The sequence below is a fragment of the Oryzias melastigma genome, linkage group LG23, assembly GCF_002922805.2.
Source record: "Oryzias melastigma strain HK-1 linkage group LG23, ASM292280v2, whole genome shotgun sequence".
Classification (NCBI taxonomy): domain Eukaryota; kingdom Metazoa; phylum Chordata; class Actinopteri; order Beloniformes; family Adrianichthyidae; genus Oryzias; species Oryzias melastigma.
This window is the reverse complement of record NC_050534.1, coordinates 3,454,960-3,475,621: the sequence shown is the minus strand read 5'-3', so window position 1 is coordinate 3,475,621 and position 20,662 is coordinate 3,454,960. Positions and strand designations below refer to the sequence as shown.

At 41.3% G+C, this 20,662-nt stretch overlaps 1 protein-coding gene across 12 annotated transcripts in view; it reads left to right on the top strand.

Annotated features, from left to right (window-relative positions):
- Positions 1-20,662, top strand: part of nav3 (neuron navigator 3) — a 435,160-nt gene that overhangs the window by 294,978 nt on the left and 119,520 nt on the right. For all 12 annotated transcript variants that reach the window (XM_036210349.1, XM_036210350.1, XM_036210351.1 and 9 more), the window contains one exon: positions 17,659-17,731. In XM_036210349.1, the coding sequence (XP_036066242.1) occupies positions 17,659-17,731 (73 nt within the window). The remainder of the gene's footprint in view (positions 1-17,658; positions 17,732-20,662) is intronic.

Here is a 20,662-nt window from a genome sequence, read left to right as displayed (position 1 = left end):
AGTCTTTTAGCAAATTTAACATTTAGCAAATAGCTTTTGCATTTTCAGTAAATCCCTTCAACAGTTAAGGTAAATTGCGTCACCATTTTCAGCTAAAAAAACTACTTTTAGCAAAAAGCCTCTCACACTAGCATTATTGCAGGTAATGCAACTTTTCTGGTTTAATCTTGTTTTAATACCAAAAAACTAATAAAGGACAGAGGCTGCACAATTCATTAAAAGTTTATTAAATTATCATCTTCACTGTCTTTGTTTTCAGGTAGTTTAAATCTAATGATGGTTAAGATGTGTGCTTTACATCCACTCTGCGCATGACACAATTAGATGACTAATCAGAAAAAATAATCTGTGATTAGTCGACTATTAAAATAATCATTTGTGGCAGCACTAGTTCAATTATAACAGATGCCAAACCCAACCCTGCTCCTCCAGTTCTCCCTGTTCACCAGGCTGCTTTTCTAAGGATCATTTCTGATCATTCAGTCCATCCAGAAAGTGATCCACTGAGGTAACAAACATTAGAGGAGACAGCTGCATAGAGCTAGCGGTTCAGGCCTGAGCTTGGCTGTAGCGTTAGCTGCTGAACAGGCTCTAATGTAGTCGATAGCTGTGGTCACGGTTTACTGCGTTTGTGAGGCAGCCCGGATGCAGCAAAGTGCAGAATCTGAATAACATCTAATTCTGGTAAATGTGATCGCGCAGACAGGAAGTCTTAGGATAAAGGAAATGAATTCCTGACAAACTTCCCTCTATTTTCAAAATAAAATGTCAGGTCCTAGAGGTAAACCAGGGAGAAAGAAAGCAGAGCAGTTCTGTGGCTGCAGGCAGAGAGTTTAAAAGAACAGGGATGACTTTTATTGTTAATACAATAAAAGTACATATTTAATTAACAAGGCTTTCCTGATTGTGTTGTTGGACATCAGATAAAATGTATCTGCATCACTGAATATAGTAGAAGGAAGGGTTTGTTTTTGTGTGCCCCATAATCCTCCTGTTGTTTCAAACCTCTCTGAAAGTTTGACTGATAACTAAATCAACAATAAGTACACCCAGCTAGACATGCTGTGTGTTCATGAGTCTTTTCCTTCTGTCGACCTTAGCAATGGATCTAAAGCTAAACAAACAGAATAATGGTCAAAATGCCGACAGACGTCTGTTCACCTGCTCAGGTTTGTTCCTACAGGAGATTTGTGTTGCAGCTGATTTACTAATTGATTCATATTGCATTGCATGAATGATGTTCACTCATTCAAAAGTTAATACCATCCACAAACTCAATTTGGGACATTTTGCAGAAGATAAAATCTGAATTTGTGGAGTGATTAAGTCAGAAAAGTGCATGAATTAGACTGAAAATGTGATTTAAAGTTACTAAAAGTAATTGACAGTGATTGGTTGAAACTTTAACTAGCTACAGTACCTCCAGGCGAAGATAAACTAGAAGTTTTCTTTCTAAAAGTAAAGAATTAGCAGCAATTCAGACTTCTGAAACTTACATGGTTTGACCAATCACTAAATTCAACCGTAATACGTCAATCAGGGACTTGGATTTAGTAGTTACGTTTAGGTACCGTTCTTTTCAAAACACGGAAGTGACAAACAGTTTAAACATTGATCGAGGAAGGGAAGCTAAGGGTAAATTCAGACTGGACACGTTTGATTTGGTGAAAGTGAACCAGTTCGTTTCCTCTGATAATCCAGAACAGATTTTCAGTCTGAATGCACTCAAGCTCTCGGATCCATCTTTCCAGTTGGTGTTGGTTTATTTCCATTTATACTGAACTTCAGTTCACTTTGAGATGGTTCAGTCTGAACAGGCTCCATACTCGGAGTGGAACAACTTTTGACATGAAAAGAGATGGAAAAAACAAATCTTTTACTTCGGGTTCCAATGAAATGAGGTCAATTCTGTCATCACTTTTCCACAGTAGGCATATCGCCATTTTGGGACCAGACAACGTTAGTAAGCAGTGATTGGTCTGAGAATCCATCAATCAAACGCTTCGAACATTTGAGGTGGGACCATCACATGCTATCATCGAGGCATTTGATTGGCCAGTTTATAACTTGTATAACTAGCGTTCAAAACTGGAAGTCGAAATATAACTTTTTAATACGTTGACTATCCTGAGAAGGATTTTAAACCGCTGCACCTCTGTCTTTCTCTTGTTGTTGTGACCCGCCTCATAATTCCTGGCCAATGACTGAAGAGATCTTTAGTCATGTGGTTTGTTTACTAGCTTTGGTCCAAAACAGAAATCTCCAGTCTGAATACAGACCAAATGCAAGATTCGGAACTCGATCTGGAACAAATTAAGTGGGCTCGGTCCAAACCTACGGACTTTCCCAGTCTAAATACACCCTAATATTTGTCACCGGAATGATATGACACTAAATCTTCATATATGGGAACAGAAATGTGAAAGAAAAAGCCTAGAGCAACCTAACTGCATTTTACGCAGACGAGAAACACTGTTTATTTCTTGATCTCTTGTTATGCTGGTATTTCTTTTCCTTTGCTTCCCCTAGTGGCAGAATTCTTTATTGCGGCCATTTCTTTAAATAACCATAACTTGCCATAGGAATGGGGTAGAAACTTGCCAGAGGAGGCCCTGGTTTAAAATGACCTACAGGGCAATAGAGATGCTGAGGTCAGGCCCTGATCAAAGAAAATCATACTATATAGTTGAACTTTTGTCATATTAGGGTTTTTCTAACCTTTTCTTGATAGTGACCCATAGTGAAAGCCATCTTAGAAATACCGTAACATGGTAAAGATACGGCTTCAGTGCTTGAACTGCACAGAGCTGTCAGAATCTGATCAGAAACGCATGTGAACTGACGAGAGATCTGGAGTTCTGGCCTCAGAGGAGGAATTGCACTGTTTTCAGGCCTGGTTGAGTCTAGGGTTTCTATGAGACCATGAAAGCCCGACAGTGTCATCTGGGCTCCATCTGTCAGGAGCCAGATGAGAAGAAGGCAGCAGGAGCCACCAGCTTCTTCAGCCTGGAAGTCCTGGCGAGCACAGCCTGCAGCGTCTTCATCATTGTGTGTTTGACTGAAGACGTTGGCTCAGGTTTCAGCTCTAGCTGACAGTTGTGTGACAATATTTTTCCTTTTGTTGGATTGGTTGCAGTAGAATCAGCTGAACTCTTCGGGCTGGGTCTTAAAAACATATCTACTAATAAATGATCCAAATCCAGGATTGTTGTGAACTTCTTGTGTTCATGCCGATCCGTGAAGGCTCACCCAGAGCTGCTCTGATCACTTTTGTTGTTGCTGGGTGGTGTAGTGCACGCCCCGACCCGCGCATATGGTTCTGGCTTGATCCCAGTGGTCTGGGACTTGTTAAAGGCTCACTTGCTGCTCAGTTGAAAGCTTTTAATCACTCATTAGATCCAAACAACGGCACAGATGTTCAGCTCTGGGACCAAAGAGCCAGCTTGTTAAAAAGTTACAGGGTAGGACGGCTGATGGAGATCAGGTGGACAAGACTCTGGCCGCATCCTCGCCTGTTCTGTTTGTTTATTCAGGGTATAAAAGTCTGTATATAAAAGCTTTTATTTATTTATTTTTTAATGTATTCCTTTCTGAATCTCCTGGGTTTACAGGAGCTCACTGACAGTGCCCTTAGTGACCCCCCCACAGCCCCCAACAGTGTGACATTGCTCGTGTCATGGCTTCAGGTCACCTCAGAGCATCACACTTGTTCCTCAGCCAGTGAAAGAAGGAGACGCTTGTAGCTTGTTGTGTTTGTCAAAGCAGAGAGACATCGCTCGTCGCTGAAGGGAGATTTGTTTGGAACTCCCCGAAATGAGCCTGAAGTGATGCTGATCTATTTGAGCTGTTCTACGGTTTTCTTTGTGGCACCCAAAGGCTAAATGAGGCGAAAGTTCCCACTCTTTTCATGAATCTGAACGGAATCCAGCATCCTGTTTCTGCCTCAGAGTTTTATCAGAATTGTGGATGAACGGCACCATTCTTGAAGTGTGCTTAACCTTAAGAAAGGTGTGTCACACTCATCACTATAATATAGCATTACCTGCAATAATGCTAGTGCTGAAAGCTGAAATTGATAGCTGAAAACGCTGAAGCAGACAGACAGCTAAAATATTAGCTAAATGCCAAATTTGCCTAAAAAATAAAAAGAAAAAACTTTGGTTAGCCAAAACAGCTAGCATGTAGCTGAAAAAAATAGCTATACTTCAAAATAATCTAAAAATAAACCTGAAAAAAGGCAACCTTATGTCCAATGAAAGGTGCCCAACAAATAAAATGTATTATTAGTATTATTATAAAAAGCCTAAATTAGCCAAAAACAACTAGCATGTAAGTGAAATATTAGCTGAACTCCAAAATAGCTTATAAAAATCTTAGTGAATGCCAAAATTATCCAAAAAGCTAGCAGAATGACAATTTTCAACATAATTATGAATAATAAAAAGGCAGAAATATTATTCCAGAATAAATGAACTCAAACCTTAAATAACTTTCAATATTTTACTCCATAAAAATATATTTTGTCAAAATTATACAAGTTAGAAATAAGTGCAAGATAATATTAAAATAATAACAATAAAATAAAATGATCTGGAGGGCCGGATAGAATTACCTGGAGGGCCGGATCCGGCCCCCGGGCCTTGACTTTGACATATGTACCTTAAGAAAGTGGAATTGAGGGGTAATAAAAGGTGAGAATGTGAACAGGATTTATCGCCACACATTGACTACTTCTGTGGAGGAAACTGCATCCGACTTCTAAGGAAGGAGCTGGAATAAATTTTACAGCGACAACCTGGAAGGTTGAGAGACTAGTTGGAAATGATTCACAGCGTTTGAATCATTTCCAACGTCCAAATCCACAAATAAAACCAAACGAGAAGAATCTCCTCATCTGAACCACTTCCTGAGTTTGGTTGTGATAAATAGTTGTCCCAAGTTTCAACAGATTCTTAAATGTGTTCTTAAAGCCCTTTTGGTGTTTTTTACATGTTATTTTTTTAACTATCTTAATATAAAATATTTGTTATTAGTCTGTATTTTTGTTTAACAGATCTATTGTTTTGCTTTATGTAAATTCATATCTAAAAAATATGAATGTCATCCAATTACAATGTTTAATGTTTATTCTTTCAATAATAGGATCTTCATCTGATTTTGTAAATAAAAACAAAAGGTCTGGATTATTTAATTTAAAAATGTTACTTTTTATGAGTTCTGATTGATCGACAAATTATCCTATATTTGTGGGATCAACCGTTTTTGCGTCACTTTTTGACACTGTAGCCCAGCCATCAAGGCCAAGTGGGCCCCAAATGGTTTTGAATTTGACAGAAAATGTGGGCCTCGATTGGGTTTGTCTGCAGTTTCTGTGGTGTCGCCACCTGTGTTTGCCCACATTGGCTTAAGTGGACACTCAGTGGGCGGGCGGCCTGGCTCACTACGCTAGCCAGATGCACTGTGAACAGTGAAGCAAGCTCCGCTGTCCAGGGTCCCGGCAGAGCAAGCGAGTGCTGTTGCCGAGGGGCCAGCAGAGCCAATGTGGGCAAACACAGGTGGGGCCACCACAGAAACTGTGGATGAACCCAAATGGGGCCCACTATTTTTGCCCACTTTTAAACCACGTGGGGCCCTCTTGGCTGTACTGCCAGGGGGTGTCCCCAACCCTTTGTTTTTCGATGCTGGCCTTTCCCAATAAATCACAGGTCCCCAACCCTTGGGACGCGGTACCGGATGCGGTATTGAACGCAGTAACCTGTATCAGGTTAGAGTACTAGTCCACATCCCGAGGGTCGGAGACCCCTGGTTAGTGTCTGTGGCCCAGTAACAAGCAGCCCTTGGACCAGTACCAGTTCAGTCAGAGGTTGGGGACCCCTGATTTAATAGAAACAGCCAGTTTATTAAAAAAAATAACAAGTTGGGGACATCCAAAACGTCAAACAGTGTCCAATTTGGTAATTAGATCATCCCCTTGATGACTGCCTGACCACCACAGTCGACATTCATGACCACGCCAACAATTTTTCAAAAAAATGGGCGGGGCAGCTAAACTTGAAGGTTCCTCAAGTTTGGTTGCATTTGTGACTGTAGCATTAGCTGTGTGGTTTTTGAATAACCAGAATTCAGTGAAAAACTTGCTCTGACAACATTTGAACACCTAAAAACACATGAGATAAGAAAAAAATCCACTATTAAAATAACTAACTAAATTACAACAAATGAATTATGTCATTATTTTAAGAAATTCTTTACTGTAGGAGGACTAAAACAGAGATTCACAAAGTTTATTTAGCTGCCTTTCACACTGAGGCAGACCTTTGTGTCCTTGTGCTGCTGGTCAGCAGGTCGCCCGAGCAGATGCTTCAGACGTCAGCAGCTCTGCCTCCTCAGCCTCCTGGGAGAATCGCGCCCCGACAGAACTCACTGCCAAATCTGCCGTTTGTCAGCCGCATCGTCGTCCATCATGTTGGCAGCAGACCGTCCAATGAGATCTCTGTACCAGAATCTGAACTGGACTCAGAAAAGAAGACTCATTTTGTTGAAATGTGCAAGAAAAACTGAAAATAACAGTTTTATATCTGGTTACTCACCAAATTATTCATGAATATGTCGGTAACTTATCTTTGTCAAAAGAGATATTACGTTAGGCATAGTGTTTTGGAAAAGTAGCATAAGATGAAGTCTTTCATTCTTTAGGATGTTTTCAGTTCTTTTTTTCCATTAGAGAAACAAATATCAGCACATCATCTGCAAAGAGTTAAAATCTCAGTAAACTAAGAATTTTTAGAATACGATGTCTTAAAGCAAATGTAACGAGATGAAATCTTTTTTTAATTACACAAAATATTGACTGTCTAAGTTTAGTTTCTCCCCCTGAATTCAGCATTGGGTAACCCCTCCTTAGTTTGTTCTTCTTCTGTGGTTTCTTCTTTATATGTTGGGCGCTCGCTTTCCCTCTCCCCTTCCTGTTTTATTGTTCGGTGGGAGAGGTGGGTGTCCTGTAACATTTGCAATATGAATCCTCATTTTATTTTGATGTAAGAATTAGCTGATCTCCCTCTACCTGTCACTCTCATCTAGGAGCTAAAACGGGCAGCTAACACGCGATTTCTGTGTCTTTCCTTTCTGGAAAATTGTCAGATCCGCAATAAATGGAGGTGATCTCCGAGGGTGCTGCTGTGCCTCCACGTCTTTCTTCCCCATAAACACAACGCAGAATCGATCCGGTTACACAAGCAACAATAAATGTGTATAAATGAGGGGTGTAACGATTCCTTTTACCAACAATTCTGTTCATATCATTATTTGTGGTTGCTGATACAATTTGTATGGTAGTCGATATTGGTTAGTACACACACCTCTAACACCACAAATATACACTCTAACAAGCAAACCCGCATGTATCACACAAGGACGGTGGGACCTGCGACCTTCTGTCCCCTACCCCATCCCGGGGGGGGGGGACATCGGCCTGGTGGTCTAGTCTCTTGGGTGCCGGTCTCCAGGGCCCGGCAGTGACCCGCCTGACCTGGCGGGTCTCGGTGGTGCAGGGTCCGGTCCCTGCTTTCGAGAACTAGTCCTCTACTTAACTCCATCAGTGGGTGTGCCTGGTCGGGCCTTGTTTACATCACTCCTTGGGGCCTCTGTTTCTCTTGGGTTCCCCTCTGCTCGGTGGGGGTGGGCGGCCCTTGCCTTGCTCCCCCCCTGGACCTTCGCAGTGGGGGCAGGCGGTTGTCTGGAGTGTGGGGTGAGTCTCCCTTGGGGGGCCCTGGCTCGTACCTGGGGTGGGGCAGGGGGATGCTCGGCACTGCTGGGTGGTGGCGGGCTGCTCTTCGGTGGTTGGGGGGCTCTCCGGTGGTGGGGTCTCGCGTTTGCCCCTCCTGGCGGGGTGGGGGGGCTGCTCCTCTGGCTGGGCTGGGGCCTGTACTCTCTGTGTTCCTGTGCCTTCCTGCTCTTGGGTGTGGGGGGCCTCTGTGGCAGCCCCACGTGCCCTGGTCTGGGTGCTTGGTGGGATTGCCCGGCGGATTAACAATCTGATTGCCTCTCGTCACGTCTGTACCATTGACTTAACATTGAAACTGGACATTTCCGCCGCGCAAACCGCGTTAGTGTGAATGCACCTTTACATAAACGAGAAAGGCTGGACATCATTAAAATATGCCATTAATAACAATAAAATAAAATGATCTGGAGGGCTGGATAGAATTACCCAGAGGGCCGGATTCAAGACTTTGACACGTGTGTAATAATGGATACATTTTACAAGATAAATAACAAACTGTGTTTTCTAAAACCAATAAAGGAGACTATTTTTTTAGCTCTGGCTCTTGGAGAAGAGGAAAAATTTACCAAAAATGATGACTTTAACTGCTTGAGATCCAAGAACTTCAGATGATTTGAAGCATTAACGGCAGACGATGACTGATCCTGAAAACAGAACAAAAGCCAAAGTTACTTCTTCTCTTGTCTTCTATTGAATATCAGTCTTTATCACTATCACATAAACCACTAACTAGAATCTCGCAGTTGAAAAGCATTAGGGACGTCGATTCATTTTGGGTTAAGCGTCCGTGGCTTGGAAGATGCTTTGTGGTCCGTTCTCCTTGCAAAATGCAAACATTGCTTTTGTAAAACAGAGCTGACTCAGCAGCTTCCAACCACCGGCTCCTTACAGTAAATACCAGCCACAGATCGTTCGCTTCCCACCATGAACAGTTTTAGACAGGATGAAGGATTGTTAGGAGAGTCACCCTGATCGATAGTATATCAAATAGTTCTGCATCTGATGATTAACGAAGTAGTTTCTTGACTCAGAGATTGGACATGAGGAGGTACGATGGCGCCGCCTCCCTGTAGTCCATCCGGTATCTGTCTGATTCATGGGCTGTGTGTCTGCAGGGATGTGTAACGGAAACACAGACGTCCACGGTAAAGAGAAGAGATGATGATCAGATGCATCCCTATCTAAACCAGTGTTACCAATCTCTTCTCAAGCAGGAACATTCTATTGTTAAATGAATGTCTCATTTGCTAAAGAAGCATATGGATGTTGTGTAATGCTAAACACTTGTAAACAAATGTTAATTACTCCTGTTTGGTTTGCTCCTTCCACAAGAAATGAAGCTACTAACTATTCAAGTGTAAAAGTACAGACATTATATTATTGTGTCAAAGTAAAGGCCCCGGGGGCCGGATCATTTTATTTTATTATTATTAATAGCCTGATGTTATCTTGTGTTTATTTCTAACTTGTATAATTTTGACTAAATATATTTTTATGGAGAGTAAAATATTGAAAGTTATTTAAGGTTAAAGTTAATTTATTCTGGAATAATATTCCTGCATTTTTATTATTCATATTTATGCTAAAAAGTTATGGTTTTCAAATTTTTAAAAATGGGCATTCTGCTAGCTTTTTGGATTATTATAGCACTTTTCAAGTTTTTTAGACTAGTTTGGAGTTTAGCTTTTTTTTCAGCTATAGGCTAGCTGTTTGGGCTAATTTAGGCTTTTTTCAGTTTTTTAAGCTGTTTTGGAGTTATGCTAATATTTTAGCTACATGCTAGCTATTTTGGCTAACTTTGGCTTTTTTCAGTTCTTCAACCTGTCTTGGAATCAGGCTAATAATTACACGCTAGACGTTTTGGCTAATTTTGATTTTTTTTAGGCTATTTTGAAGTTTAGTTATTTTTTTCAGCTATGTGCTAGCTGTTTCGTTGTATTTAGGCTTTTTTCCAGTTTTTTTTAGCTGTTTTGAAGTTTAGCTAATATTTCATCTACATCCTAGCTGTTTTAGCTAATTTCGACTATTTTTTGTTTGTTTTTTAGGCTAATTTGGCATTTAGCTAATATTTTATCTGGGTATCTACTTTTGCAATTTCAGCTATCAGCTTTAGCTTCTTCAGCTATCAATTTCAGCATCTTTGGGGACCAAATTCAGCTTACAGCATTCACACTAGCATTATCGCAGGTAATGTTATATATCTAGTTCTTAATTATGCTAAAGTTAGGGTTTAAAGTTTTAAAAATGTAGTTTTAGAGTGTTCAATAACTGTTTTTCCTGTTCGGTCTGCAACCTAAGGTGTGTTTTGGATTTTGGCCTCTTGTACAATAGGGGTGTGCCAAAATATCGATATTGCGATATATCGCGATATTTAGTCCTGCGATCGATTCTCGATGGGTTCTCACCAAGTATCGATATTATATTTTCATTTAAAGAGGCTGTAGCGCTGAGCGTCTGAGTCACGCGCCGGAACTATGGGCGCACGCTGCGTCGGACTTTTAATAGCGATGCACGCGCTCGTTCGGGAGAAGCACCGGTGAGATACAGGCTCTGTAGCGCGTGTGTGAAGCATGTCTACCTGTCAGCATTTATCCTCCATCTGTAGGAGATCCACCCGGTAAGAAGTGACTTTGTCTGAGCGCTAGAATGTCAGCGATCACTTACTTCCTGTTTGCTGTGGGAACTGAGCGCGTGCTACGCAGTTGTCTGTGTACGCTTCAAGGAGCGTCGGAATTTTCGCTTTCATGCACTTCAATGTTTAACCTGCTGCTGTACGGTGTAACTTTGATAAATTTATAATGTGACGTTTTCAAACAATGTAATTACTTGTTGCTAATGTTAATTTTAAAGTAATTCTTAAATAAAAAAGCAGGATTTGATGTATGAACTTAAATTTAAATGTAATTAAACTAAAGTACATGAATTCACTGTAAAATTAGGGAGAATGCTAATTAATTGAAGCACTTAAAATTATATTTATTGCCATTATTATGTGTGTTTTAAGGATTTTACCTATTGACTGCTGACTGACCAAATGGAAAAATGATAAAAATTGGAAAAATAATCTCAAGTAACAGTCTGAGTAAATCAGCCTTTATTTTTGGATGCTCAGCCCTTTTCAAGTGAGAGAAAAGTGCACAAAAAATTAGGTCAATTTTGAGAGAGGCTGTAAAACATTATATTCATCATCCTTTGGTGTGACGTTGTTTTGGAGGTAGATAGCTGTCACTACTTGACTTATTTAATTTTTGTTCTGTTTACAACAATTCTGCACTAAGTAGTGTCACTGCTGATCATGTTTACTATTGTTAACATTTAATCTGACAGATAATCCCAATTTGGTTGTAGTCAATGCTCGTCAAAGACGTAGTTTTACTGATTTCAACAATGTTGCACAAAAGTGTCTATAATTTGTTGCACAAAATAAGAAAAGTTGTTTAGTATGATTGTGTTTAAGGTAAAAAAGATAAATGGGGATATATTTCCCCCCAAAAACATGTTCTATATAATGGTAGTTATTAGAGAGGATTTTTACCAATTATCGCAGTATCGCGATATTATCGATATCGTGAGCCATGTATCGCGTATCGTATCGTGAGGTACCCAGTGATTCCCAGCCCTATTGTACAATTGAGCTTGATACCCCTGTTATGGAGAATATATGAAAGTGGTTTTGTAAAGATGAACACAGTAAACAAAGGGAATGCTGGCAGAATGAGTTGGAAAGCATATTTCATAGAATAAATCAGCACAATGAAGTCCACAGCTCTGAATAATGCTGCATAAAACATGTCAGGCTGAACTTTTATAAAACAAACGGGTACAGCTTTACAATTCTGGTGATTTACTGACTGCAGATAAAACATGGAGACAACCCGCCTGTAGATAACTGAACACAGAGAGAGGGATGGTCACTGCAGGGATGTGCTGTACTGCAGCTGGACTCTTTGTAGGAGACTGAAAGCTTCTCTCTTCACCACAGATGGCGCTGTTGTTGGCCTTTGCCTATTGTTCAAAGCTATTTTTAAATTTGTTTTTTGTTCCATGACCAGAAAAGGACTCTTTTGGACTCTAACAGTTGTATCAACAGGTTTCAAAAAGAGTCCGCCCACTTAAGTTGTTTTTGAGAAGTCATGATTTTTTCGACCTGTCCAGGAGTCCCCACCTTTACCTATCACAGGGGTGTCAAACTCAATCGCAGAGGGGGCCAATATCCAGAACACACCTCAGGTCGCGGGCCGAACACAATAAACATTTATTGAACACTCTAAAACTACATTTTTAAACTTTAAAACTGTAACTTTTTCACGTAATCATGAACTAGATATATAGCATTACCTGTGATAATGCTAGTGTGAATGCTGTCATGCAGTTCAGTCCACAAGTTCTACAACATAACCTTAAATTATTCTATCTGTGTTTAACAAGGTTACATTACATGATTTTGCCATATAGTGTACCATACTTGAATGGGGTGACAGATAGGAAGAATTGGAGTCATTGAAAATCCTTGATCAGTTTGGCTCAAAATGGGCTGAAACTGTTATAAGACAAGATAGAAACAAGTCGCTGTTTTGCAGGTCACTGGTTCAGATTTTCAAGGTGAAAAGATGTTAAAATGTTGTTAAAAGGTCTTTCGTTTCATGGGACAATCTGTTCTACTTCCTGCTTAAAGAAACGGTTTTTAAAAGTCCAAAGCCCCCCGCTGTGTTCACTCCCTACCCTGAAAGAGATTCAAAGTCACTGTTGAATGAGGCTCCTGGGCAGGATTTATATTCTATTTGAGAGAAAAAGTAGGACTTGAAGCAAATGTGAGAATAATCACAAGGCTGGAAATAGTAGAGGCTGGAAAGAAAACCAAGAGGACTCAGCAGATGCTTAGTACTGCTCTGAAGCTTAAATCATCTTCATCTTTTTTATAGTTAAGTGAAACTGAGATGTAGTTTGGTGTTTGTTTTTCAGTGGCTCTGAAATATTTGGAGTAAATCCCTTCAATTATTGAACACAGCTCATGGGTTTCTAACCTGTGTTCCCAGTTCTGTCTCCAGTGCGGTTTCCGGCCCATCTGAAATGTGCTGTTGGACTTCTTGAATTTGACAGTTCAATAAAGAGAGGGTAATTTCACATTCCTGCCCATGGTGCAACTGTCAACAGCCCTTACCACGAGTCACATCTTCTTTTCCGTTGCACTAAGCTACAAGTTCAAACGAACGTCTTACTTTGCAGCTTAACTGAACCGATTCAAAGACGCATTTTAATTGGGTGGGACACACAATTTGTCAACACTAAACCCAAACTATGTCCAATTTTTGCTTGAAGATTTTAGAATCGCAACTTCCCAATTGGGCAGGAAACTGAACTGTTTGCAAATGAAGCACATATTGAGATCTGAACGGGAAACACTTGAAAAGCCTTTTTTACAGAGTCAGTGCTATTACCACACATGCTGCTGCAGCGCAGCTAGAGTTCTACTTTCACTCAGTGTTTACAGCGTTTTTCTCTGTATTACTTAGATCATGATCATTTTTGCTTGGAGTAAACTCTGAAAATGAACTGATCATCATAGAGATTTAACAGCTCCCCTGTTATATCGCCCGTATTTTGGCAGCTTTCCATCCCCTGCTTATGTTTCACATCTGCCCCCCTGTTAAAAAGCGCTCCCCTTTTTCCTGCTTGAAGTACTTTGTGATTCGATGAAATGGGCTTAATCAGAATGCCACAAATGACTTTTAATGGCTCATGTGGATGTGTCTGATGCCAGCCAGGCTGTGCTGGAAAAGTAAATGGTGTTGGTTTCTGGAGAAGCTGTTAGAGATGCCACAAAGCCAAGCCGCCCACCAAACTCCCAGTTAAAGATCAGCAGAACCCCGAGGATCTTTAAAGCTCTCACTGTCATCATCCTGCTCATTTACATCAGTTAACAGCTCCAACTGTTTGTAAAATATCTATTTTATTTACAGAGTTTAGATTTTTTTCTCACAACTATGTGACACGAAAAAAAAGACATATTAGCCAAAACAGTTAGCATGTAGCTAAAATATTAGCTAAACTCCAAAATAGCTTAAAAGATCATAGTAAATGCCAAAATAGTCCAAAAAGCTAGCAAAATGCTAGTTTTTAAAACTTTAAAACCATAACTGTTTAACAAAATTATGACTAGTAAAAAGGCAGAAATATTATTCCAGAATAAATCAACTTAAACCTTAAATAACTTTCAATATTTTACTCTCTGTAAAAATATATTTTGTCAAAAATATACAAGTTCGTAATAAGGGCAAGAAAACATCGGGCCATTAATAACAATAAAATAAAATGATCTGGAGGGCCGGATAGAATTACCCCTGAGGGCCGGATCCGGCCCCCGGGCCTTGACTTTGACATGTGTGCTCTAACCCGGCTGTTTCACCCTGAAAGCCAAACATTTGCAGCTGCGTGGGTAAAGCAGTTATTTTGCCATCAAACATGTCATTCACACTTCATCTAATTTAACTAGTAACGAGCGTCTGAGACTCCTGTGCGGCACATGTCGCCCCTCTTCTGACGATGTACGTGGGATAATCAAACAGGCAAACACCAGTCAGTCTGCATGTGCAGCATGTGGCAGAAGCCCACATTTAAGGCTATTTTGTTAGAAAATATGTGTGTTGGTGTTTTGAAGTGGGAGGTTGTGGTCACCGTATGTGGATTCCTGTTGGGGCTCGAGGGACGAGCAGCAGAATGTGGGTTGAGCTTATGGAAAACTTTCCAAATGGTCTCTATGATTGGCTCTTGCTTGGTGGTAGTCTGATTGAAGTTCGAAGAATGCTGAAGCATCACCGTATGCCACTGTCACATGCACCCATATGACCTACGTGGGTGCTGGAGGTTTTTGGGTTGTTTGGAGGCTCGTTGTGGCAGCATGTCTTCCAGCTCTTTAGGCTTGTACGGCCACCTCAGGGGACGTGAAAAAAAGTGTAACATACCATTACTACGCATTCTCAACTTGACATATATGGGCAATGGTTCGGGCCCCCTCTGCATCACTTTTTGACATTTTAGGTGTCCCCCACACGTCGTTTTTTTGAGGTGCTGGATGTTCCCAGTAAATCAGGGGTCCCCAACCCTTGGGACGTGGTACGAGACACGGCAATGCACACAGAACCGAGTTAGGGTACCAGTACCACATTAGGTACCGGTTAGGGTTAGGATACTTGTCCAGTATCGATACCAGTCCATGTCTCAAGGGTTGGGGACCCCTGATAAGCCTCTGTGCCCTGGTACCAAGCGGCCTTCGCAGCCCAGAGGTTAGAAATGTATGGTCCGGGTCCCCTCCACGTCTCTTTTTGACATTTTGAGTGTCCCCAACTCATCGTTTTTAGGGTACCAGTACTACGATAGGTACTGGTTAGGGTTAGGGTACTGGTCCAGTATCGATACCAGTTCACGTCTCAAGGGTTGGGGACCCCTGATAAGCATCTGTGGCTCGGTACCTAGCGGCCCTAGCACTGACACTGGTTCGAAGCCTGGAGTGTTCAGACATATAGTTTGGGTTCCCTCCACATCACTTTTTGACGTTTTGAGTGTCCCCAAATCGTCGTCTGTTGACGTGCTAGCTGTTTCCATTAAATCAGGGGTCCCCAACCATCGGAACACGGTACCTGACGTGGCAGCGGACCAGTACTGGGTTAGGGTACAAGTACCAGGTTAGGTACCGGTTGGGGCCGGGGTCTGCAACCTGCAGCTCCAGAGTCACATGCAGCTCTTTTACCCTTCCATTGCAGCTCTGTGGTTAAAGAAAATAAAGTTTTCATATTTTTTAAAACTAACAGCACTGAGCCAAAACATTTTAGACATCAGATTTTTATGCGCTGTGTACCACGGAAAATCAATTGGTTGTCAGAAAGCACAACCAGAATTAAGGCAAACTGGAATATAAGACAGATGTTCTGTTATTCAACAATATTTAAGTGGTCCTTATGTGTTATAGAGTCACAATTCGCTCTGGTTTATTTTTTGAGTTGGATTCATTTATTTTTGGTAGAGATCTACCACAAATGGCAACATATATTAATATATATATTTTTAAGTCATTGCTGACATAACTTATCTGCTGCTACATTGGCAGCATTGAGCTGATTCCATGTGACACAAGATGTCTTTTATTTTGAAAGGAAATCATGTGAACCTCTGTCAAAAGTTATAAACTTTCATATTTGGAAAAAAATTGTTTTCTCTTAATATTTATGTTTTTTTATGTAAAAGAAGTTATTTATCATAATGGTAACATTGACATTAATACAAATCCGTTTCTCGGGAACCAGTTAGGAACCAGTTCCAGGTTAGGTACTGCTCAGTGTACTGTCCAGTACCGGTATCGGTCTGCTTTCCTTCAGAATCCCTGATTAACGCCTGTGGCCCAGTAATAAGCGACCCTCGGACCGGTACTGGTTCGCAGCCTGGAGGTTAGAGACTTATGGTTTGGGTCCCCTCTGCATCATATTTTGGCGGTTTTGGTGTCCCCAACTCGTCATACTCTGGTGTGTTAGCTGTTCCCATTAAATCAGGGGACCCTCGAGATGCGGTATCGGACGTGGCAACGGATACGGAGCCCGTACCGGGTTAGGGTACCAGCACCAGGCTAGATACCGGTCAGGGTACTGCTTCCATACTGGTACCAGTCTGTTTTCCTTGAGAAGCCCTGATTAATGCCTGTGGCCCAGTAACAAGTGTCCCTCGCACCAGTACCGGTTCCCATCGTGGAGTTAGGGGATCCCTAATTTAATGGGAACAGCCAGCACATCAAACAATGGAGAGTTGGGAACACCCAAAGGTCAAAAAGTGACACGAAGGGGGCCGGAACCACACCTCCATATAAGATGAATTGAGATTGAGGACAAGTTGACGATTGTTGTGCATTTGGTATCATGAAGTATTTATAAAGACTTTGTAAGTTACATTCACGGGTAACAATAAATATTAACAATAAATAAAATGATCTGGAGGGCCGGATAGAATTACCCGGAGGGCCGGATCCAGCCCCCGGGCCTTGGCTTTGACACATGTGATCTACTGTGACTCCTACATTGACTGACTTGTCGGACAAACAGCTGAACCTCCCTTCGAGGATCAATAGTGTCTCTGAATTGGGTAGAAATTTCTGGGACAACAGTTTGGTTGTTTGAAAGTGTTTACAGACATTCCTGTTTTGTCGTGTTGAGCCCTTAGGAGCTGAATTAAGTTAAATACAGTAGGACAGTAGTTATCTAAACATGATTCTCTGCTCTCCTTCTGCAAACTCTCCTCATTATTGAAGAGACATGAACACTGAGTAAGCAGGCAGGAAAAGACGAGCTGCAGCTCATGAATCATCGTCGCTGCTGGACATCTGGCTGAGTTGTCCGGTCTGCCTAGTGTTGTGTCACTTACTTACACGCTGCTGAAAGTGAGCGCTCTGACTCTCGACCTTGTCATAAAGGGACTCCGGGCATGTTGGCTGCTAATGAAACTGCCTGTTAGCTGCTGTCCAGGAAGGAAAGAAAGCCTCCATCCACAGAAATCCTTGATGCATCCGACACTTTCAGAGTAAAAGCTCCATCTGGGTCTGTGACAAACTTCTGGTTTTAATCTGTTAGATTCACTCGCCTGTTGGCAGTATGTGCCACCCTTCAGTGTCAGTAAATCCATATGCATGGAGTTGTGTAGGTGGCAATCCTCCGTGGTCAGTAAGTCATACAGCCGGGTCCCAAGGTCACATGGGGGTCGGGTAATAACTACACAAAGATGTGCTTTATGGCTAATAATGCTGATCTGCCCCTTTCTCTGAGCGCTACGCCACAAGACATAGCGGCCACATTCCACATCCCCTTTGTGCTGACTGCTTGCTGTCGTCTTCACAGATCGAGAATGTGGACGCTTGCCTCAGTTTCCTGGACGCCAGAGGAGTGAATGTACAAGGGCTCTCAGCAGAAGGTAAGGATGCCAAACAATACACAATGGATGGCATGAGAAATGTGCTGATTAAATCAAGAGAGAGATGGGAGGGGACTTTTTGTAGTTTGAATTTTAAAACTCCAGTATTTTATTTATTCAGATGTTGTAAGAAAAGAGTCTTTTTCATTTTCAAAACACACTCAAAGCTGGTGGGAATGAATCCATCCTGACAGTTGTGGTGCACATGACATGGTTTTACTATTATCGCTGTCTCTACAGATGTCCTGTGTGGCGATTGAATATTTACCAAACTAAGCTTTAAGCGGTCTCACACTATAATTATAGTTTATGCTCTAAAAGAGTATGGATAACATTTGACAGATTTTATACCTAAACCTCACGATATACTGAAGATTCTCTAAGAGACGATAAATCCAGAAGAACCAGCATAAACTCTGGACCAATTGGATGCTAAAGGCTTCAGTAGGACTAGTGTGCAGGAAACCTGGGTACACTTCCCAAAAAGGTTTTTCTAGGCAAGACCCTTCACACTGCTGCCAATAAACCCACAAGGGGTTCCAAGTCTGGGTCTCCCTGGTATATTATTGCAGAATAAATAAACTCGAAATAACTTTCAATATTTTACTCTCTATAAAAATGTATTTTGTCAAAAATATACAAGTTAGAAATAAGCGCTAGAAAACACTGGGCCATTAATAACAATAAATAAAAGGATCTGGAGGGCCGGATCTGGCCCCTGGGCCTTTGACTTTGACACGTGTAACATAGACTGTATCATCACTGCAGGTGTCTGCTTAAACGCATGATGCTGAGGTGGTGTGAACGGTGTGAACGTGCTCACTGTGACCCCAAATGAGGCTTTTGTACTATTGGCAGAAAATCACATTTAAATATATTCTTTGTGGATTTAAGTTAAGCCAAATCCAGGCCTCCATGTTCTCAAGAAATGATTTTTAATGTAACACTGCTTCTTACTCTTTACTTCTACCACATACTCTACCACCACTGTATCTTTAAGGTCCGCGTGAAATCATCAGCAAAACTGCCTTCCTGTTCCCGCCATGGTTTCATTTTAAACATCACAGAGGTGCATGTCAGCCCGATTTGCCAAACAGCTGTAATAGTCCGAAGGCCTGACACACTGACCCCAGAAACAGTTCTAAAAACAGCAAAGTGACGAGCTGAGCCTGGCATGGCAAAGTGGATCTGTAGATATTTGGGCTCTCGGGTTACCCTGCTGCTGATGCATGTCATTCCTCTCCCCATCTTTCCGTTTGTGGCATGGCACAGCCCTCTCAGGACTAAATAGATCTTCTCCGCCCTTTCAGGCTTATTTATTTTTACGAGCCATGGGAATTAAATAAAGCTGGATGTTTGATGTGCATATAGGAACCAACTTATAGCAATAACCTCCACAGAGAATCTGCTTGTATCCTCTTGGGGAGGCTGTAAACCAGCGTCTCCGGAAAAACCATCTTATTGCGGAGTGCGTTTGATTCGCCTGCAGACGTTTCCACTGAAACAGGTTACGATCCGTCATAAAACCCATCCTTGTTTCATGGATGGAAAGCATCATGACTGATCAGTCCAAATCTGGAGCTTGCGAACCTAAAACTTTAAAACCAGCTTTGTTCAGAGTTTTTATTTTATTTTTCACACTTAGAGACATTTATGATTCTGCTGTAAAGATAAAACATCTACCCACTAAAAGTCACGCCAACAAAAAATATTAAAACCGACAACATGAAGTAGTTTACGAGCTGAAATGCGATCATTTGCTGTAGGAACATTTGTCGTCTTAAAAAAGGTCAAAAGCCTCCGGAAAACTCTTCTTAATGAGGGAATTCAAGAGGGCTTCCAGCAAGATCACTGACGTCTCTTTCCACTGGAGTGTTCTTAATGTGTTGTAACACGTGTGGACAACCTGTAATAAAAGCTACTCTTCACAATAAAGTTCAGCTTACTTGATCTCAGATGGTGCAATTATGCGTTATAGCTTTCGTTTAATTGGTGCTTTCAAACCCGTCTGTCTTAGATGAACAGAAAACGTTAAACCTTAACAGTCATGTTTGTTTCTCCTTCTCTACTTCTTAGCAAAAGTGAAAATAGTATTATCTTTTGTCAGAGTTTAATTGGTTTTCTATGATCAAGATGTTCTCTAAGAATTCTTCAGTTCTGTAGCCTTTATTGAATTTTACTGTCTCTGCATCTGCCAGAACAGTGGATCGTGTCCTATTATTTGAAATAACAGTTGCTGATACTAGTCATCCGTCTACAACCCCTTCACCCATTCATACCCCATTGATACCAATGGTATCAATGAACCTGTGATGGTGCAATCAAAGGTTGAGTTTGTCCTGGTCCCCTTTCACAACAAAGATCCTCACTGAGGGTCACATTCAACAAGAACCTGTTTTTTTCCATCTTCTCCTTTAGCAAAGTGTCTAAACCATCCTCTCTGAATCCAAATATGATCCCAGTTCCACAATTCTTTGTGGGCACAACACTAAAAGCAATTGATCGATTACGAGAAGCATTAGAGACGCACTGCCAGCATGTGAAAAGCTTTCATGCCATAAATTTACATCTTGCAATCCAACATGATTTATGGACGGACTTGGAAGACAAATTGATGTAGAAACACCTACAGCATAAGTGAACTCAGTTAGCTGAACGGATCCTGTTGCTGCAGGAAGTTTGCAAACTCGTAGACCTCAGTCGCCTTGATGAACCTTTTCAGTCATAGTAAAATGTCTATTGTTCCACATGTTAGCGTGTGCTATTTATTATTAATTACCCTAAGTCTATTTAAATCTTTTCAGTACTTCCTTGCAAGGTCACCCTTTTGTTGCTCCCATGGTTTTTGCCACGTTTTAGTTCATTTATTAAATGTTTTTGGTTTCCGCCAACAACATCTGGGTCTTTCATCCACCACCTATTCTTGACAGA